General features: G+C 25.6%; 6 protein-coding genes across 7 annotated transcripts; 4 read left to right on the forward strand and 2 right to left on the reverse strand.

Annotated features, from left to right (window-relative positions):
• The first annotated feature begins 585 nt into the window (after nucleotides 1-585).
• LOC128951293 (uncharacterized) lies at nucleotides 586-1,284 on the forward strand. The gene is made up of 3 exons (XM_054296543.1): nucleotides 586-638; nucleotides 826-1,005; nucleotides 1,091-1,284. Exons 1-3 carry the CDS (start codon nucleotides 596-598, stop codon nucleotides 1,282-1,284), a joined length of 417 nt encoding a protein of 138 aa, XP_054152518.1. The 5' UTR covers nucleotides 586-595.
• Nucleotides 1,285-4,528: 3,244 nt separating this feature from the next.
• LOC128951294 (levanase-like) lies at nucleotides 4,529-6,222 on the reverse strand. The gene is made up of 3 exons (XM_054296544.1): nucleotides 6,012-6,222; nucleotides 5,459-5,960; nucleotides 4,529-5,384 (listed from the first exon to the last, which is right to left on the reverse strand). Exons 1-3 carry the CDS (start codon nucleotides 6,196-6,198, stop codon nucleotides 4,529-4,531), a joined length of 1,545 nt encoding a protein of 514 aa, XP_054152519.1. The 5' UTR covers nucleotides 6,199-6,222.
• A 621-nt stretch (nucleotides 6,223-6,843) lies between these two features.
• Nucleotides 6,844-8,575, forward strand: LOC128951998 (levanase-like). Its single transcript, XM_054297320.1, has 3 exons — nucleotides 6,844-7,034; nucleotides 7,125-7,632; nucleotides 7,696-8,575. Exons 1-3 carry the CDS (start codon nucleotides 6,851-6,853, stop codon nucleotides 8,549-8,551), a joined length of 1,548 nt encoding a protein of 515 aa, XP_054153295.1. The 5' UTR covers nucleotides 6,844-6,850; the 3' UTR covers nucleotides 8,552-8,575.
• Nucleotides 8,576-8,760: 185 nt separating this feature from the next.
• On the reverse strand, nucleotides 8,761-14,711 carry LOC128951295 (uncharacterized). Its single transcript, XM_054296545.1, has 9 exons — nucleotides 14,123-14,711; nucleotides 12,340-12,952; nucleotides 12,091-12,132; nucleotides 11,258-11,779; nucleotides 10,278-11,003; nucleotides 10,070-10,175; nucleotides 9,526-9,946; nucleotides 9,009-9,466; nucleotides 8,761-8,923 (listed from the first exon to the last, which is right to left on the reverse strand). Exons 1-9 carry the CDS (start codon nucleotides 14,699-14,701, stop codon nucleotides 8,761-8,763), a joined length of 3,630 nt encoding a protein of 1,209 aa, XP_054152520.1. The 5' UTR covers nucleotides 14,702-14,711.
• Nucleotides 14,712-16,238: 1,527 nt separating this feature from the next.
• LOC128951296 (uncharacterized) lies at nucleotides 16,239-19,154 on the forward strand. The gene is made up of 4 exons (XM_054296546.1): nucleotides 16,239-16,248; nucleotides 17,532-17,744; nucleotides 18,739-18,895; nucleotides 18,953-19,154. The coding sequence occupies exons 1-4, from the start codon at nucleotides 16,239-16,241 to the stop codon at nucleotides 19,152-19,154; spliced, it is 582 nt and encodes a 193-aa protein (XP_054152521.1).
• Nucleotides 19,155-20,039: 885 nt separating this feature from the next.
• On the forward strand, nucleotides 20,040-21,774 carry LOC128952153 (uncharacterized). 2 transcript variants are annotated; one of them, XM_054297496.1, is made up of 3 exons: nucleotides 20,040-20,385; nucleotides 20,818-21,164; nucleotides 21,270-21,774. In XM_054297496.1, the coding sequence occupies exons 1-3, from the start codon at nucleotides 20,156-20,158 to the stop codon at nucleotides 21,548-21,550; spliced, it is 858 nt and encodes a 285-aa protein (XP_054153471.1). In that variant the 5' UTR covers nucleotides 20,040-20,155; the 3' UTR covers nucleotides 21,551-21,774. The 2 variants fall into 2 exon arrangements, with proteins under 2 accessions (XP_054153471.1, XP_054153470.1); XM_054297495.1 differs by having other exon boundaries at nucleotides 20,818-21,774.
• The last annotated feature ends 1,586 nt before the right edge of the window (nucleotides 21,775-23,360 follow it).

Genomic DNA, 23,360 nt, shown 5'->3' on the forward strand with positions numbered 1-23,360 from the left:
GTATCTAAACTTTATCTAGAATTATGTATTATTGAATATATGCACTTTTAATATAATTACAATAATTGTTATAAATAAAAATCAATATATTATATTACATAATAATAATTATGGATATATTAATTACTCAGTAATATACCCAACCATTGAGAATCACTAAATATATATTATATTTTTAATAAAACTATTGTTATATAATGTCTTCAAACTATAATCTATAAAAAATTTTCAGTACTCTGTATAACTGTTACTACTTTTTTATTTTTTAAAAATGTATTCATATTTCTACACTTTTTTAAGTAATTCATTTGTTTTTATCAATAATTGATTTGAAAATATTGATAGTTAATGAATTTTACAGAGTATTAATACTGTATTATGAATATAATTGATAAGTGTAATTGATAATTGGTATATAAATTTACTATGTTATTTTTTATATAAATAAACAATAAAAAAATTTAATATATATTGTTATTTTATAAAACATTTAAAAAAATAAAAATCGAATATATTGTGAGTCTATAATAGGTTTTTTAAAAAATTTAAAATGTTTATTAAATTGAATAGTATTGTATTATTAATTGCATTATCAATGCATTATAGTAATACTTCACCAGTAAATGACGGACCATCAGGTAATAAATAAATAAAATATTTATAAAAATATATATATTACCAATAATGTAAAATAAAACTATATATTACACTATACTGTACAATATATATATATATATACATAAATTATATATAAATGTTTAAAAATAATAATTAAACTTATTAATTTGTATTTTTGATTTATATTTGACTATATATAATATATAGTTAGTCTAATACTTAGTGCTAATGCTGTCCACCATACGGACCATTACTACAAAATTGGTGATACAATTGATTTGAAAATGGAGTACGACATACCTGAGCCATTTAGCCTGAGCCGTTCAGCCTGGTATAAGGATGATAAAACTGATGAACAATTTTTGGAATATTCATCACAAAAATCATGTATGAATTTATTTTTCTAAAAAAAATATATTTTCTAAATTAATTTTATATATAAATTAAATATATTATTGTTATAATTAATTAGACAAAGTAACTAACATACCAGGCATTAGTGATATGAAATTTGTTTCGAATGAAAACAATGTCATTTACTTTCAAATACATAACGCCACCGAACAGACAGCCGGTTCCTATCAGGTTTGGGTGTTTTATGGTGACAACGGGTGGAGACATTACTTTAGACCTACTAATACTGTTAATCTAATAGTTGACAAATAGTTTAATAATAATAATAATACAGTAATTAATTAAAAAAATATAAATCATTGCATTTTACTATGTATTGCTTACTTGTATTTATTGTGAAATAGTATCTATAGATAGAAATTTTTATATATTAATATAACTTTGTGTAATTATAAATAATTATTTTATTTTATTTTTAATTAAAAAGTGTAAAGATTGTCTATTAATTATTTTAATAAAGTAAATATAATTATCCGATTATTTGTATTTAAAATTAAAATTGTTGAACATATTTATTAATAAAAAAAATAAATATAACAATTAAACTTAAACGATTATAATTAAAAGTAATTATTGATTTACTTAAAATTTCTTGCACTAATTTTATAATTTTATATAAAGTAATAATAAATAATTAAAAGTCTATTGATTTATTTAACAATAAAGATGTTATATAATATATTTTTATATTATTATTCTAAGATATATTTTTTATTGATTACAACTATAGTCTAATATTGATTTGTGAATTAACTAATATATTATAATAAAAGTTTGAGTTTTATATTATTTTTTTATTAAATTTTATTTAACAATTTGTTGCATATTTTTACAAAAATAATATTACAATATATTACACTTAAGAACAGTTGACTTAAGGTTTTACTAAACATTATTATTATTATATTTTTAAAAATAATACTAAAATAAACATTTTATAATGAATTGTGTTTTACATATTTATAATATTTTAAATGTTATAATTATATTTATTTGTAAAATTATTATACTATTAAATAAAATTATTTATTATTTGTTAAATAAAATATTATATTTTATTAAAAAATGTTTACATAATATTTTTGTATTTAATGGTATAAACATATTCAATGATAATCTCTTTGATTTTCGGCAACTTATTGCACGTATGGAAAGACTTAGCCAACAATACGTGTTAGCAATATCTACAGATGTCGACCAATATATGACTACTGATCACAACAAATCACGTATTATTATCGGCATATTATACGATATATTGCTATTTGTAAATGCAATGAAATTAGCAATAACTGCTTTTGTAGATAAGGTTTGTTTGAATATTAAATATTAAATTAATGTTATTTTAGATAACAGTATAAAATAATAGTCAGTCTTACGCTTGTGGTCTTCAAACTAATTAAAAGACAAATGTATAGTCTATTTGAATAGTTTATGATATAAGAGACTCATATATAAGAATTTAACTTTTATAATAATAAACTATAATAAAAATTTAAAATTAAAATATTATATTGTATAATAAAAATCATTATATTAATCGGTTTTTATACTATTTGTATTGATGTAGTAATAGTACCTTAATTATTAGGGTTGGGTAACATAACTAATGCTTATTATTTATTATTAAAACAAATAATTTTTTATTATTAATTATAACTAATAATTATTTATATTATAAGAGAGATATAGTTAGTTCCATATATCATAAGCTATTTAAATATAATGAATCTTTTAACTTTCTTAAAGTCCATAAGCGAAAGTGATACCGAAATAATAATAAAAAAATAATTATTATTTTTAAATATTAAAGCAATGGATTTGTGAAATATTTTATGATCCTTTTTATACAATTGGCAACTCTATGGTAATATCACTGTTAATCAGTATATTTTCACTATCAATGTGTGCTATCGGTTGTGTTACACATTATCAAGATATGACACATAAATTATATTTTGCTGAATTTTTGTATGACTCTAAATATTATAAAGTTAAATATCAATTAAATAATAAAAGATTAAATATAATAATCTATCAATGCAATTTTATTGCAAAATATATTACTAAATCCTTTATATTATTGACAACATTGATAACTTTATTATTATTTATTTATGGTACTTTCAATTTAAAAAATGATCCCGATATTCATATCTATTATACTAGCTTAATAATTAGTTTAATACTATTTATTATATATTGTTTACAAACATTTAGCCGAATAGTGTCTGGTTGTCTGATTTGGTATTTGACAACAATGTATTCAAAATTAAAATACATTCAAATATATAATAAAATAAGCAAGCTAATTGCAAAAATAAAGAAATCTAAAAATGTTAACCATCATAAAAAACTGGAAAAATATATTGATGAACATATTATAATGACACTCTATGTAAATAAATTTGACTATTTTTTTCGTTACATAACATTTATATTATGCTATTTGGTAACACCGGCAACACTACTAGCAATATATGCTGTTATTAATCAAGAGTCGGATTTGATAATACGTATAATATTTACATTATTAGTAATATTTTGTTGTTCAGCATCAGTAATGATGAATCTGATGAGCACATGGATACACAGTGCCGCTCACAGACCCCGGCTCTTAATATTAGATTATCTTATGATTAATAATAAAAATGATACAATTATTTGGCGATTAAAATTGCAAACATTTATTAGTCACTTATCGGAACATACAATTGCTTATCATTGTTTGAATTTATTTGCTTTAAATAGTTTAGCATTTTTTGAGTTTATTTTTCTGTCGTGTTTTAATTTTATTTTGATGAGTAGTGAATTTATTTAATATAAATATTTAATTATAAAATTTTTAAAAAAAGTTTTATATAAACAATTTATAAAAAAAATATTTTAAGTATTTTTAATTATATAAATATGTATTCTATTTAATATGTAGTTTATTTAAATTTTGTTTATGATTTGTTTTGAATATTTATGTATATTATACAGTATAATTTTGTTGTGTAAAATATATGACTATTAATTAATTATAATTAATAAAATATTACAGTCTACATGTTAATTTATTATCTACATATTTTATACATATAAATATCGCTTGATAATATAGACTACAAAAAATTGAAAAATAAAAATCATATATTATGTTTATATAGCATAAGTCAATCAGAGAGAAAAAACAAGTTTTATGTATTTTAATGCATATGTTTTTCTAAATTAGAAATATAAATATATCATATAAACAACTATTATATTATTTACTTAATTAGATTATTAAAAAACTAAAATATAACAATCTTTAAAATAAATAATTATTTATAGATAATTTTAAAGCAATTTATTTAATAAACAGTTGGTATTATACCGTACTTATAATTTTTTTTAAAAAAAAAACATTTTAATAGTACAAAATCAATGTCACAATTTAAATATTTTCAATATCAAAATCACATATTTTTTAATTAATTAAAAAAATATATTTTATATTTAATTTTACAGTTTAAATAAACTTATGATTCCAAACACTATTCAATTGTCTGATGTCTACTCTATTGACTTTCAATACTGAAGTCCCAACAGTTGATTCATAAAACAAATTTATATTAGTATTCAGACTATCGGTTGAATAAAATGCATCTGTAATTGTAGTCAACCCGTGATCGGCAAACAATTCAACCGATGCCACGTCTAATACGAGTCGCATTGTAATTACGGAACCAGTGGTCAGACGCGGGCCTTCACTTTTCAAGACAAATGATTTGCTAAACTCATGCCTACCGGTGCCACTTCTGTCCACAACAAACTTATTGCCGGATCCGTCAAAATAAACCCGCAAAATATCTTTAGATCCTTTGAATTGCAGACCAAACTTATCGGCATTTAGTCGACCAGAGCTCATATCGACCTCCAGTTCAATGTCTAAAAGTTTAGACTTAACAGTTTGGTCGGCATTCAAGTTAAGCGTTTCATTGGGTTTGAGTGTTTTATTTAAAACACTGCTATTGTTTTGTACAATTTTACTAATTTCAGGCACCGGTAGCGATGCTAATCGTAATTTATTATCGGGTGTATGAACTAGACTTAGCTCTCGTGCGATAGTCATACCACCTCTCCATACACTGGTAGGTGTAGCGCCAGCGTAGCCCGGATTAAGCATCCATCCCATGAATATATGGCGTCCATTGTTAGGCTCAAGATTATATGTGACACCGGCATAATTATCGGATCCATAATCTATCCATTGGACAGTATCGGGTGGGTTGTCATTACGGAACTGTTTGCCATCAAACTCTCCGACAAAGTATTGGGTTTTTGCCGCCACATTAACAGTTAATATCCATTTCTCAACTAAATTGCTGTTAATTGTTAAAAATAAACATAAATAACAACATTTTATAAATTGTAAATAAAAATAAAAATATATTTTTACCCCTTAATGTTGACACGCATGGGATATAGGTCGGTACATTCCCATGTCGCAGCATGAGATCCCTGTCCCAAACCAAACTGTTGTATGAGTTGCCAGTCTTTCATATTTGTCGACTTATATAGCATGACATGATCTCCGGCCGCCAATACTATAACATAATAGTCATTGTATTTAAATATTTTTGGATCTCTAAAATCTCTTTGTTTAGGCGGAGCCGGTATTATCGGGTTTTTATCGTAGTATTTCCAATTCAAGCCATCATCAACACTGTAGGCCATCCATTGCGTTTGTATACCTTCTGGATCTTTATGACCCGTGAATATGGCTATCATGGCTTTAGTGTCCGACCCGCTCGGATTAAAACCGGTCACATTGTTTACGTCTATGATAGCACTGCCCGAAAATATATACTCACGACCACCTATTTGTGGGTACAGTGCTATCGGCAGGTTTTGCCAGTGAAACAAGTCTTTACTAACGGCGTGTCCCCAATGCATAGGACCTGTTTGTAATAAATGTAAGTATATTTAAAAATTTATATATATATATATACCCCAATGGGTGCCATTTGGATAAAATTGGTAAAACAAATGATAATTTTCTTTATAATAGATGAGTCCATTGGGATCGTTGTTCCAGCCCTTTGGCGGCGTAAAGTGAAACTGTGGTCTATAGTCCTCATTATAATCACATGAAATATAGCCAATTAAAAAGGCTATTGTTATATAAATTATAAACATTTTTTAAAGAAAATAATTTACTAATTAAATATTTTTAAAACTGATTATATGTTAACTTTTATATATTTTGTAATCTTACAGAATTGAGTTATAGTTTTAATATATATGTGTGAATACGACCTAATGTTTATTAATTATGTTATCTTTAAACTATTATAAGATATTGAACGACGTTTAAATAATTTAAGGATTCTATTGTATAATAATCTAATGAATAGAAAAAAATAATATATTTGATATTTTTTTAATTATAAAATAAATAGTTTAGAAAAAACATGTTCATTAAGATAAGTAAAATCTAAAATACAAAGCATTTTGATAAACTAAATGTTTTTAAGTTTTTATATAAATAATTCAATTTATGATTTGTTAATATTTCATAATAATTCAATGATAGTTATTAAATTTTAAAAATAGGCTAATATAAAAAGATATACTATAAAATAATTAAGACAGATTTAATATCGATTTTTTTTTGAATATATTGTTTTAATTGTTTATAGATTTATTAATATTGCTATTACTGACATATGGCTTAACTCACATAATGATTATTTTATTTTTAAAAACATTATATAAAGTAATTATAATTTATATTAATAGTAATAATATAATAATATAGAATTTAAATTCTCAGATATTTGACGTAAAAATGTTTAGAAATTTTTTAATAATAGTTTTATTAATCGGTTTAAATAATTGTGAATATGATGAGGACTATAGACAACAAATACATTATTCAGTGCCCAAGGGTTGGACCAATGATCCCAATGGACTCGTCTATTATAAAGATACATATCATCTATTTTATCAATACTATCCCGGCTTAAATCCAGGTATTTTATAGTCTATTAAAAATTAATGTGCATTATTAATAACTTATTTAAATTTTTATAATTATTATTGATTTATTATTTAACAATTAGACGGGGGTAAAATGCATTGGGGACATGCCATCAGTAAAGATCTGTTTCATTGGCAAAACCTACCGATAGCACTATACCCACAGGTCGGAGGTCGAGAGTCTATTTGGTCGGGCAGTGCTATTGTAGATGTAAACAATGTTACCGGTTTTGCAGCTCCCGGTGCTGTAAACAAGACAATGATAGCATTTTTCTCCGGTTTCAATGATACGGACGGCATTCAAGACCAGTGGTTAGCCTATAGTGCCGATGAAGGACTCACATGGAAATACTACGATAGTAATCCAGTTATACCCAACCCGACAAAACTCCGGGACTATCGAGATCCAAAAGTTTTGCAATTTAAAGATCATTATGCGCTGATATTTGCTGCCGGAAATCACGTCAACCTATATAAGTCTTATAACCTCAAGGTATGGCAATTCATACAAGAATTTGGTGCGGGACAGGGATCACATGAAAGTGTATGGGAATGTCCAGATCTATATCCACTTAATGTTACAATTAACGGGTTAGTTGTATTAATAATAATAATAATTAATTATTAACAATAAGTCAATAATTATTTTTTTAGCACAATAGTTGAAAAATGGATATTAACAGTAAACTTGAATTCAAAAACTCAGTATTTTGTCGGCACTTTTGATGGCAAACAATACCGAAACGATAACTCACCCGATACTGTCCAATGGCTTGACTACGGAGCAGATAATTATGCCGGTGTTACCTATAACACTGTACCTAACAATGGACGCCGAGTGTTTATTGGATGGTCAGTAAATCCGGGCTATGCAGTAGCTGTACCTACTAATCCATGGAGAGGTGGTATGACTGTACCGCGTGAGCTGAGTCTAGTTAAGACAACCGATAATAAATTACGATTAGCAGCACTACCGGTGCCTGAAATTAGTAATATTGTTCAAAACACAACAATTATTTTAGTTAAACCACTCAAACCAAATGAAACGCTTAACTTGAATGCCGACCAAAATATTAAGTCTAGACTTCTCGATATTGAGCTCGAGGTCGACATGAGCTCTGGTCGACTAAATGCCGATAAGTTTGGTCTGCAATTCAAAGGATCTAAAGATATTTTGCGGGTTTATTTTGAYGGATCCGSCAATAAGTTTGTTGTGGACAGAAATAGCACCGGTAGGCATGAGTTTAGCAAATCATTTGTCTTGAAAAGTGAAGGCCCGCGTCTGACTACTGGTTCCGTAATTACAATGCGACTCGTATTAGATGTGGCATCGGTTGAATTGTTTGCCGATAACGGGTTGACTACAATTACTGATACATTTTATTCAACCGATAGTCTGAATACTAATATAAACTTGTTTTATGAATCAACTATTGGGACGTCAGTATTGAAAGTCAATAGAGTATACATCAGACAATTGAATAGTGTTTGGAATAATAAGTTTATATAAAACTTTAAATTATATTATTATTTAATATATAATAATTATGATTTAAATATTAACGATTATCAAAAACTATAGTTTATAATACGTAAAAATACTTATTATGTATAAATGTGTATAATAAAATATGCATATTTAAAAATTATGTTTGAGAAAAAAATTATAAAATTAAAATTTATAAATTCATGAAAACAATAATTATTACAATTTTTTTCTTAATCTAATAAATGTCTACTATTTTGTTGATCACTAAGTGTCTTATGAGAGTTGTGCAGACCGTTAGGATATTCAGCGTAAATCATACCAGCCATCCATTTGTGATACTCTTCCTCATTGTTGCACAATAGGGTGCGTCCAAAATACGGACTGTCCTTAGATCTGGTTATTTTCAAATTAAATTAAATCAAAAACATTTATACATTATTTATTACTATTTATATATTTTAATTCATAAGCTAATTACCTAATCTGTGGTGTATTTCGGTCAATAAAAGTGATGGCATATTTAGACTTATCGGCACCGGTATGTTTGCGTTTACCGTCGGCACCCAAATACCAGGTGATGTCTTCGATATTCCATTTTCCCAATGATTTCTCGCCTTTTTGATCGCTATACACACTTAACTTAGCGCCGGTAAACTCGACCAGACATTTGCGATACGATTTGGTCGGACTGTCCGCAAATTTCAACGAACAAAATATAGTAATCGGTGTTTGATCGGACATTTGTCGGACAATTTGTTCGTACAATTGATTCTCCCGTATGCACAGGTAGTTGTCGTGCGAGTAGTGTTGATCCCACTTAACCCACGACAAGGTGACGCCCAAAACAATATCGTTGTTGTGTAGACACCGTTCCAGTTGTTCCTCGTAGACCACCTCAAACACCGATAGCTTTGTGATGTTGTCTCTTAGATTTTCCTATATATTTGTTGTATATATAATTAATTTGATTAATTAATTACTATTAATAATAATACCTTTTTGACAACATATTCGATGAGATCGCCGGCCGTCATCGTTGGCGTTACCCGTACTGTCACACACTGGCCGTACTTACGGTTGTAGACATAGCAAGCAATGAGAAAGTCCTGGCACTCGGATACCGGTTTATTGTGGACTTTGAGTGCCGACACCTCGTGTTTGGCGTCTTTCATCAGTTGCAGTGCTTTCTGTATTTTCCTTTCCTTTTCCATCTCTTGTTGTGTAATATCAAACAACCAGTTGTATGAAACCAATAGGTCGGTCATGATGTCGGTGCCGGCGCTTCGGCCGTCAAACGTCGAGGTCCTGTCGTCGATGACTTTGTCGTTACAACACTTGAAAAATAGTATAGTTTCCGACAATGCCGGTGCCAGTGTCAACAATGTTAGCTTATTTTTATCGTTATTTTGCAATAAACTAAAAATAAAAATAATGATAAAAATAATAAATTATTTTATAAAATTTAATATTAATCATAAAAATAATAAATTATTTTATAAAATTTAATATTAATCATAAAAATTAATTTATAAGACATACCAAACCATATGAAGTACAATCTTCTTGAGTGTTACATAATTAACAACTGGTAATATCTTCAGCAAAACTTTAAATTTTTGTAACCTTTCGTTGGGATTCTCTTCCTCTACAGTAGTGGACAACACCAGAGATATCATTAATAAATCACAAAAAATATGAATAAATTGCATAAAAAACAATAAATGATTTATATTTTAATTTATAATACCATTGGCTTTAATCCAATTGTGATAAAGTTTTTCAGTTAGTATACACTCATTAAGCGATTTGAGAAACAGTATGACTGTTAGACAAACGTCGTGGACAGAGTAGTCGTCAATACGGATCTGAACGTCCCATACGTTGCCGTGTAGTGCAGTGACCAGCGATTGACTAACACGTGAATCGTGATTTTGATAAATATATAGATTAGGTGTGTCGGCACCGTATGTCGACACAAAGTTTATACACTTTTCAATGGCAACCGGCAAGTTATCATTGGTCAGATACTGATCCTCCAGACAACCAGTTTCAGGTTTTTTCCAAATTTTCAGCAACGATTGATACCAGAGCTCTGTGTGAGCCTTGTATTCACACTGTAAATAGATCACCCGGTGCTGAAATGCCACACATACCGGTTGTCCCATTTCGATGGCCGATCCACACGAACTCATCTGATGTACCGATGCGTACGCCACTGACATAACTTTCCGCATATCATAGATCTGATAGCTATGACGACTATTGAGATCCATTGAATCGGTACTCATATGACTTTCACTATCGTCTGATATGATACTCGCGGTGTCGTTGGCGACGGAATTATGATTGCCATTGATTTCCTCCAAGTCTTTTGTAACGATAGTAATCTGTCGTTCCTTTAATACCACATAATTGACAATCCATTGACCACTAATACCGTACTTCATATAAACATAACCGCAATGAAAAGCATCTAATCGTTTAAATAAATTAGATAAACAAAACAAATTAAATACTTTGAAAATTAAAAAATTACTTTTAAAAACTAGTACCGGTAATAAAAAAAGTCAATACAGCTTTGTATGCATGTATTTATCAAACTTTTATACAAACAAACAAAACTGTATATAAGTGTATATGAAATGTATCGATAGTATTATTATGACTAAAATAATCACAATTCATAGAAATACAGATAATTTTTTTAAAAATTATTTAATTAAATACCATTTAATGTAAAGTAGTCCCAAGCGATTGATTCGCAAATAGTATTAAACCAAATCCGCTGATCGGACAGACATTTGGCGGCAAACAGATAGACTCTACCTCTCCGAGAGTTGACCCCAACCTCGAAGTAACTGAAAATTGTTGAATCGCCTGTACTATTGATTACCGGTGCCTTTGTTTTACTCTCAATTGCATCCAATAGCTTAACAAATGCAATATCTTTGAGCATCAGTTTGCCCCGAGAGCTGGTAGTCTTGCGATCTAAATAATAAGCCAGTACTGCCTCATCACTCTGCTGTTGGTGTCGATGCAAAACACACCATCGGTCGTGAAATCGTCGCCTATTGGGTCCCGTTTTCCATAGATAACCGCACTTCTGAATGATGGCTCTGTTATGGTTGTGGTTCAGTAGTCGTGTCTTTGTCGGCGACAATGGACTGGCGTTTTCCAGACGACTGGCCGACAACTTGTTCGACGAGCTATACTTGTCCGCCGATCGGAATGTTTGCGATCGGGCGATACCTAACGTGTTATGTGAAACAAAAAAAACGGTTAATTTATTAAACAAAAAATAATATATTTAATTATAAATTATATTTTTTAGTCTATTTTTAATAGTAAATATTGATGTTATGTTGCATTAGCCGTGAAAATTAATTTTGAATTCAATTTAAAACACATAGACATTAAAAGCAAACATTAAAACATTGCAAAACACATATTACATGTATAGTACAGTATATACAGTACACCGAAAAATTAAATTAAAATTAGTTGGTATTTATTATTAGTTACAGTATTAACATTATTTCCAACAATTTTTTTGAGGATACCTTTATGCCGACAATCTTTATGTTGACAATAATGTGGATCGACTGTAAAAATGCAACAATTTATTATACCGGTAATATATATTATTATACTGTATTATTTGTATAACCATATTAGCAAATAATTATTTGAATAACTAAATAATAATTTATCTAATTATAAGTATATTATATATAACATTAATATAAAATTATATCATCTATTTTATATGATAGAAATATTTTTAGTCTATAATTATATGAATTACAAACCAATCGGCAATTTTTGTGTTGTAGTATAGGGTTCGCTGAGTTTTCTCAAAGGGTTGACAACAATCTTGTCCTCCATATCGACATTATCTCGTAATACCTTTTCTCTAGTAGTCATTCGTGGCGGTACTTCGGGCATCACTGGCGGCGATGGTGTTGTTGTCGGTGATGATGAGGCCTGTGTTGAGCTATACGATGTAAGCGACTGATTATCAGGAGAGTCAGGTGGTGGTGGCGGCGGTGTTTCCGGTGGTAAATGTGGTGGTTTGGGTGGCGGGACGTATTTGGGCGGTTCGGGCAACGGTCGCGGACTAGTCGCCAATGATGATGATGTCGATGTGGTGGACGACGTCTGTTTTGAGCGAAGACTACGACGGGGTTTAGCCTTCGGCGGTAGTGTTGGCGGAGGCGAACAACTGTACTGAGAGGTCACCGGTGTTGACGACAGTGACGGCACTTTCGGTATGGCATAGAACGAGTCGGAACTCATCTGTTCCGAGATTGACTCCAAATAGTTGATGAGATACGTTAGTTCATTACTGTCCTCCCTGTCCACAGATGGTCTCTGATATGACCACGAAGTGGGCACTGAGTTTGACATTGCTGTCGATGTTTGCTATAAAAAAACAATTGGTATAAAAAATAGTCAGATTATTAATAATGAAAACTATTGTTTTTTAATAAATAAAAATCACTTATTATATAGCAATAATTATAATTAGCTTTTTTAATTATATTTATTTATAAACAATTATATATGACCAGGTGCATTAACCTTTAATTTATTGTTTATTGTAATTCACAGTTTTTTGTTATTATTATAATTATTATCACAATTTTTTTATAATATTTGTGAAAAAATAAATAGAAAATTTTATTATATTTAACATATTAGGAAATAATAATTATAGTTTTTATAGCATAAACTAAAATAATAAAATAAGTTTATTAAAATAGTTAAAATAATAAATTGCAAATATTTATTTGAAATATAAATATTGTAAATATATTAAATAATATCAAATTACTTGAAAATAATATTATAAATATAGCAATATTTTAATGAGAATCTTATGTCTATTGATTTTAAGTGTTATTACTTTTTATAATAAATAACAAAAACTAGAATATTGTATATCAAAGTTTATAAACATTTTATTAATTCAATATTATTTGATTTATATACTATACAAAAAACTGATAGCTAAGTTTTTTTTAACTAAAATTATAAAAACTATTTTTTGAAACATATATAACATTTTATAACTTAAGTAAATATAAACTAATTTAAGTCATAGTATATTTCAAAACATTATATCATATTAACGGAAATACCAATGACAATGAATTATATTGAATTTCATGTGTAATTGAATAAATACAGTTATATATTATTAGTAGATATTAATATTTATTATTATTGTTTTATTAAATTTGGTACAATTAAAACAGTTTAATTATTATTATTAAATAATTACAAAATACAGTGTCATGTGATTTTAATTATTAAATATAGATATAACTAAAATAAATGTTTTACAATCTAAGTATTTTGTTATTTTTTATTTAGCACTATAGATTAATTATAATGTTTATTTTTATTTTATTTTCTGTAATCTTAATTAATGATAAAAATAAGTTTAATATAAATATAACTTATTAAACTACTAATTCATTTATATATATAATTTATTGATTGAAATACAGTACTATTATATTTAATAAATAATAATAAGATTATATAAAAAAACAAGTTTTGATTACAGACAACAAAACATTTACTTACAATAGTATTATTATTATCACAAGTTTGTTGGTTAACTAAATCACAATTTACTGATACATTTTTATAACCAGATTTATTAATATTATTATTATTAGACTTTGATGTCCTACTAATAGTAGTCCTTTCGCGTGGCACAGGCCTTATAACTGTTGTCGCACCGATAGTTTCAATAGATGTTGTGTCCATAGAAATAGTAGTATTTTTGACTATATTTATATAATCGACGGGTTTATCGACATTAGCATGACTTTCACTTAACTTAATCATCAGCTCATTGTTGACACTGTTATGACAATTATCAGCACTTTTATCACAACTATTATTATCATTATTGTTAGTCATGTTGTCATTTGACAAACAATTTGTTATGACATTTGTTGTATAATTATTAGTAAGACTATCATTATTATTATGATCATCATTATCATAATTATAGCTATCGTACAATGGATTACCAAACTGATGATTCTGGGTATCGCCTACTATGCGGGCACAGGCATTATCAGCACCCGTACTACTATTTCGGCCACTTGTACTGCTGGTACTGTCGCTGCTGTTAAAGTCATCAATGTTGGCCATTATATTAGTTATAATAATTAAATTAATTTATACAATAATATCTAATATATTTATTAATAATTATCATTATAACTTAAACTTTTAAATTATTTTTAAAAAACAAATATAAGTTTATTTTTATTTTTTCTATTATTAACATTAAATTATTTTGCATTTTTTGAATGCAATAATCATAAATTTTTTAAATAAAAAATGTGAATCATTGTAGATATACTCTACAATAAATTACTTTTATTTTACATTATATTACATAACAATAATAAATAAATAATATTGAGTTCACAACTACTTGTTATTATAAATGAGAAATTTATTAAAACACTTGTCGAGCACTTTATGCAACATTAGTCACAAATATATTATTAATTTTTTTATTTGTTATAATAATTATAATAATTTATAATTCAGCAAAAAACAATAAAAACAAAAATATGTGTTTCATCGATAAATTATTATTATATTAATTATTAATAGATTGTACAGTAATTATTATTATATAAAATTATATGCAATTATTATATTTAAAACATTTGACTTTTTCTTTTATTTAAAAGACTTTGTATTTAACACAATGATTGGCACAAATAAAAACATAATATTTAGTTATTATGATTTGATATTTTCTAATTATATTAACATTAATTTATTTATAACTGTTGGCTAATATAAGTATAATATAAGTAATAATATCATTATAAACAAGCAGTCAATTCATACATCAGTTACTCATTTTTTTAAACAGAAATATAAATTTGATATCAAAATAAATATTTAGTTTTTCCAATGAATTTTGATGAAAATCAAACTCATACTGAAAATACTTATATCATATTATAATATAAAATATACTGTATATATATAAAATATTTTATATAAATAACAAAAAAATATAATGATCTACATAAATATATTTATTTAAATATATATAATAAACTGAATAATGCATACATTAATTAATATTACAAAAACATAACAAACAACACAATCATAAAAAGTATTAATATTATATAAACAAATGAATATATAAATATATTATTATTATTATTATTATGATTATAAAAATATATATACAACTAATTATTTAGTTGTTTGTCAAATATATAAAAAACAACTTTTCCTTTTAATAATAAGTATGCAAAATATTTTCAATGTATAGTCAAAAAATTTAAGTTCAATAAATAACGCTAAATAAAATCAACTAGGATAATTTTGTTCCCTGTATAAAAATAACAATAAATATTTAATACAATTTATTAAAAATCTGGGTAGATTATACTGTATTATACATTGTGAAACCAGTTTATACAGTATTGGCACATACCGTATGGTTTTAAAGCGCACACATAAACACATACAAACACATACACACCTCCAAAACCTACAGTACTAGTAGTTTCTGATAGTGTAAGTCCTCTATAATGTGTATATAACTATGCATTTATGTGCTCATTATAATAGCCACATATGTTATGTGTTTGAGCGATAGTTTCCCGTTTTTGTCAATTGTATGCAATGTATTATTTAGTTATAGAGGGATATGGGTGTTGGTATTGGTGTTTGGTATGTCAGTACTATTGGAGAGAGAGAGAGAGAGAGAGAGAGAGAGAGAGAGAGAGAGAGAGAGAGAGAGAGAGAGAGAGAGAGAGACATATGCTTTTATATGTCAAACATCCCATAAATCTCTAAAATAATAAATATATTCAATTAGTGTTAATTATAACAATTGACTAATATTACCTATAAGTATTTTTTAAGCTAATAATCTTAAAACTTCATATATTAATTTTCACTGTATATTATTCAACATTATGTCAATTGTCAATATTATTTATAAAATTTTAAACTTTTAATATTATAATACTGTATTTAAATATTAATAGTTTAGATCTGCATAGTATTATATAATATATTAGATGATATTGGAAAATAGAGTAATTATCAATTTAAGTAACTGATTAATCTGAAAAATGAGTCATATAAACTTATAATAATCATTTAATAATCAATAATACTGTATGTTTATAAAGGAAATGAGCTGGTTTATATTTTATGTTATTGAATTTAAAGCCAATAATTGTAAATTATTATATTGTCAACCATAGGCTATGATTCATAGCCAATAAATCTGTAATTAAACTATAAAATAAATATTTGTTTAATTTTATATTTGATTAGCTATTAGTTTTATTAGATTGTAAATAGTCTGTATAAATTATATTATATACAGTGTATATTATACAGTATATTAAAGTCACTGATAAAATTATATATAATTAATCTATGATCAATAATTATAATTAATATCAATTATTAAAGTAATTATTATAATATACTGTAATAATATATTTATTCAAACTTAATTAAAGTTAAGAAATTTTTAAATAATTTATCTTAATTATTATATAATATTAAATAGTTAAAATATTTTTAAAAATTTATAATGTCAATAAAATTAAAATAATGTTAGTTTAATAGACATTTAGATAAAAAATAATAATAAAAAAATTTTAATTAATATTTGTTAACATAAATACTGAGTCTAAAAATAAAAATAAGGACACAGATATCATACAGTTTTTTTTAAATAAGCTAAAACATTTTATCACATTTATAAAAAAAATTAAGTATCATGATTCAAAATTTTTAATTTTACATTTATTACTTTTCATAAATAATATTTTTTAAAAATGTGTTGGCACATAAAATGGATACAAATCTTTTTAATTGTAGCTATTATTTTAATAAACAATTTTCATATAATTTTAACAAAATGTAAGATTTATAAAAATATTTTTTAAATATTATTTATTAATTGATTAATTAATTGCAGCAATTGGTGACTATGAGGATAATATCTATAATACTGGTGCCGATGATTCCCAGACACCGCCGCCACGACTGCCAGGTTTTATGAAAGATTTACTAGACTTTCATTTTGATAATCCGTTTCCCGTAAACATCCCGAGCTTTGGTACTCCACAGATGCTAATGGAGTTGTTTCTAATGATATTCAATTCAGATCAGTTCAAAACAATACTTACCAGTAATTATGATAAACTAGACAAACAAACCAGATATCAATTATTATATCTAGTTTTAAATGAATACAGTAAATATTTTTCATAATAATAATTAAACAAAATTATAATTTACTAAAAATATAATAAAATTTGATATATTCATATATAGATTATTAAATAATGTTGTATTTTTATGAAATTAATATTTACTTGATTAATTATCTAGAAATATTAATTAAATTTGACATAATTTCAATAAAATCATATTAAATTCCTAAATTATCTTAGTATTGATATGTAAATAATGCAATTATTTTTATTTTAATCAACCTCAGAGCTAGAGGTAATAATTGTGTAAAATTATATATCTCACACACACACACACAAAGAGAGAGAGAGAGAGAGAGAGAGAGAGAGAGAGAGAGAGTTAAAAAATATATGGGTTTAAAGCAGACAAAAAAAATAGTTTAAGACACCCGGTATTCCCATGTGGTGTCCATCCCAAGTACTAACCGGGCTCTCGGCTGCTTAACTTTGGTCATCCAACGACAACCGGTGCTTTCTAAGTGATATGGTCTTAGACATTACCTAGTACATTTTGTATTAATTTTAATATTATTTGTTATACATATGAGTTAGTATGTATTTTTAAAAAAAAATATTTATTGTATACTAAATTAAAAGTAAATTATTGATAATAATGCAATAATTTCTGAGTAATCACAGGGAAATTACCAAACATATAATTTACATAAATTATATTATTTCTTACAGTTTAACATTTAAAGTAATTATAATAATAAGTGCTTTTAGTACAAATAAATTGAAAAATAATATTCATCATTTAATTAATAGTATAATATTGTTATCAAACTGTTATTATTTTTAAATTAATATAATTAATAACATACATATTAATAATTATATTAATATCAATATTATTTAATTAAATAACTTTTACAATTATTGATACTATGTGTCGCTATTTGCATAAATATTTAATATTATTTTTGTTAGTAATACTACAGTCAGCAAACAGTCAATATTTATGGGATCGCCTCCCGTTTGTGGGCGCCTGTGATCGCATAGCTTCGACAGGAGTTATGAACTGTTATCAAAACTTTTTACCGACTCGTGTATTGAGAAGCAGCGGACCGGGAGGTGGACTCTGTTGGTTAGCATTTAAAAAAATGAATATAAAATCTTTATTATATTTATAATCATTTTCTAGTAACTATAATAAATATAAAGCTTGCTATACGGGATTATATGATGGTTTGCGTGTGGCTATGGAAAGGGAAAGGTGTCCCAAATCATACTCTACCCGTATTATCATGAAATTTGGTGCCTCATTAGGTTGGCCAGTTAGCATGATATGCGAAACTGGTGATAATAGATCATCACAGTGTCCATCATTGAGAAAATTAACTTAATATTAACTATTTATTATTATTTAATAATATAATTTTGTTTGAATTAATAATTTGTTTGAATTACTCAAATATTGTAGAAAAATTAACACATTTTTAATAATGAGTTTTTATAGTATTTTTAATTACAGTATTTAGAATTTATGAAATTTTTTAGTAATCATTTATATTTTTATATTATAATTTTTTCTATCATAGATATGTAAAGTACATTATATACATATTAACTATAATTTCTATTGAAAATATATTTTATTCAAAAATTTTTAGTAATAAATTTAATTATATTCTAATTTTTGTATTATTATTATTTAATAAATAAATTTAGGTATAATACTAATAAAATAGATTACAGGACATCAATTACATTTGTTTTTCGACTAATTTTTAATCAATAAAAGGGAAATCCCTTTTTTATAAATATTATTTTATTACAAATATAGAAAGACAAATAAAATATATTGTACTCAATTTTAAAACAACATTATTTTTTAAAAAACAAAAAATCTATTATATTCAATGTTAATACAACATGATCAATTACAAAATAAATTCACATAGCCTCGGGTCTAATGTACTTAAACTACATGGATCAATTATATTTAATAGCATCAAACAAAAATCCGGTATACAATTATTATTAAGAATATATATATAAAAAAATTTATTTAAACTATTTTTATTTCAAATAAATAGCATCGCAATGACATCAAGGATATAATATTTTAATACACAAACAAATATATACGATATTATCGGTAAACGTAAACCTGTTATTAATAATATTATTATTTAATATCATTATGTACTCAAATTGATTTTTTATTTGTTTGAAAAATGTAAGTAGATTATTAAAATTGATTATAAATAGCTAAATATTTCACTCTTAAATAAATGTCATTATAAAAATAATTTGAAAAAAGCTATTTACTCATTAATAATCAGTATATATATTAAAGTTTTGAAAATTGTTAGTATAGTTAGATTTGTTTGGATTGTACAAAATGTCTTCACCATTTGAACTATGTTTTGTGGCACTAATAGTAACAGTATTTACCAATGAAGTAGTCAATGGTCAACAAGATTTAATAAGAGGTAAACCCATATCAAATGTCGCGTGCGATCGTATTGCCTCTCAGGGTGTACTCAATTGTATGCAAACCTATTTTCCGGGCAGTATTTTGTCGGCATTTAATCCCAATGGAGGCTCAGGTAGAAATAGTGATGTATGCTGGTAAGATATCATATTTTTTAAAAAAATATATCAAAAATAGTGAAAATAAATTATACAAATTTTATAATTTATAATTTTAAAATATATTTTATTTATAATATTTACTATTATATTAAAACTATAAAATTATTTTAGCTAATATAAAACAAATGTTAAATATAATAAAGCTTAATTACTTACAAATTATTAATATTTCTTTTTTAATAACCATGTATACGGTAAGTCTAAATAATTATTAAAAAAATAATATTAAATCTTAAACATTAACTATTCGTAATGAATAATTAAAATATTTTTAATGTATTAATAGAAAATAGCAAAAAGATAATATATCAGAATATACAGTATAATTGATAAATAGATAGTATATTAACATAAATTTATATTCAAACAAATGTTAATTTATTTAATAATTATTTAATTATGATTTAGTCGGTACAGTAAATACAATGCCTGTATCGCTGGTCTGCAAACCGGTTTACGGTTAGCTATGGAAAGGGAACGTTGTTCGCGAGCCTATGCGGCAAAAATTATCCGAAGTACCGGTGAATCAGCACTGGGTATACCACTGAAGTCCTACTGCGGTACAGCAGCCGATGGTAAAAGTCGGTGTCCGCCGTCCAGGACTACATCCAAACCCAGAAAGCAGTCGTCGTCATCTAATCGTAAACCAACTAAGCGTAGGCCAACACAGGATCAGCTCGACCCGTTGGGACTTGGATCGGCATCGGGATCAGGATTGGGATCGGGATTGGATCGCAACAACATATTTAACAGAGGTACCGGTTCTCATGGAGCTGATAACCCGTTGACGGCTATCGGTGACACAATTAACCGAGGCATCGATACCATTGGACAGGGAATCTCATCTATTTTAAACACAGGTACCGCTGCTTTAGGTGGGGCTACTGGTGGTGTTGGTGGTGGTGGTGGAAGAATCTTTGAATCACCGTTAAGTCATATTGGCAGTGTATTTCAAAATGGCCGGGACACTTTACAACGCGGTACTTCCGGTCTACTAAATGGTGGCAAACCTAACAAAAGGACAGATAGTTCAGCACTGGGAGGTTTCGGTTCACCACTCGATGGATTTTTGAATAATGGTCGCGATACTATTGGTAACGGTGCATCTGGTATACTTGGTGGGGCAGATATTTTTGGTTAAATAAATAGATAAAATAAATATTATCTTGATGACTATTTTATTTATAAGTGCACAATTTTGTAAATTTTAATTTTTAATTAATGTTTATTTATAACTAAAAAACATGGTGTCTTAAAAACAGTACTTCAATAATACTCATAATTTAATACAATATAACTCAATGGATAAATAATATTGTTTTTTATTTTGTATAAATTAATTTGATTTAAAAAAAACTGCTACAATATGTGCTCATGTTAAATGTTACATTATATAATTTAGCAAGTTAATTTTCATTAAATATTTTGAACATTTTTTTAGATTTACAGGTATTATTCTAAATATTTATTTATTATTAAATTTTAAAAATATCTTATGAAAACAATATATTTTATTGTTTTATTTAAAAATATTATATCTATTTAATAGTAAATTAGAAAATGTTTATATTTATTTAAAAATATCTAAAGATTAAAATATAAATAATACACAATGTAATTAATAGTTAATTATTAATTAATGTAATTGTAATTAATATATTTTACAAGTTATGCTTAGTTGTAAAAAAAGTTAGGGTTCGGACAAATTCAATCCCTTGTTTTATTAATCTAAAATATCATATTTTCTTTGATTTCTAGAAATTCCCGGTTAATCTAGTTTTTAGTGTTACCATCTATTGAACCTTATTTCAGACATTTTTATACTTTCTGAAAAATACAAGTTAAAACAAATTGTATGTTAAGCGGTAATAATATTACTAAAATTATTGATTTTTAAAAATTATTAATAAAATATTATGTTAAATATTTAATTTTTAACAATATTTTTGTAATATTTTTGAAAAATATTTTTCCTTTTGAAATATTTTTTCTATTTCCTATAAAATTAGAGGGAATCTATTAGTGAAGTTCCCTTATTTATGAAGTTGTCTGAACTCTAAAGATAGTATAGTTTTCAATTAAATAAAATTATACATTATATCGTTATTTAAAAAATAATTTATTAGATTTAGTAATAATAATAATTATATAAGAAATTAATTTAAATTAATAAAATTATTTTTTAAAAAATATTTAGAACAAAACTAATTTTGATGTCATTAAGTATTAAACTAAACTAATAAATATTATATATTAATATTAACTTATTACTGTATGTTATAATCAGGGTTAACTATATTTTAAATACTAGGAGGGATATACAAGGGAGTAAAATAGCGCTAAAATTTTAGGGAATCAATTTCTTTTAATATTTAAGACATGTATTTTCAATTATAGCAAAAAAGTCAGGTATGATTAAAATTTCAATATCTCATTATGAGGGATGGGTGGGTAAAAATATCAAAGCCCTTACCCCTACTCCCCTTAAACCTATTTATAACATTATATAAATTTATTAAAATTTTTATAAATTAATTTAGTGTTTACTAAATTTATACAATATCTATAAACTATTAATTAGATTAGATTAAAATTTTAATAAATAACAAAATCTTGTTTGTAATGAAATAATACATATCTGTTATATATATTTATGTTTATATTTAATAAATATAAATATGTTTTAAAAAAATAAGTTTGTTTTTTGATAACAAACTAAAACTCTTTATTTGATATATATTCCTATTAGAGCAATGAATAAATAGAAATTTCTATTAAATTTCTTTGGAAATATTTCTAGAGAAATATTTTATAAATAAATGAATTGATTTTGTTAATTTAAAAATGCAATAAAATAATGTCAATAATATTTAGTTATTAATTTTTAAAAAAAATTACTATTTAATATATAACAAATGTTTTACAAAAACAAAATTAACATGTGACTTCAA

Source organism: Oppia nitens, unplaced genomic scaffold (genome assembly GCF_028296485.1).
Source record: "Oppia nitens isolate AA-2021 unplaced genomic scaffold, nextdenovo-longstitch-racon4-pilon3 scaffold1_pilon_pilon_pilon, whole genome shotgun sequence".
Lineage (NCBI taxonomy): Eukaryota > Metazoa > Arthropoda > Arachnida > Sarcoptiformes > Oppiidae > Oppia > Oppia nitens.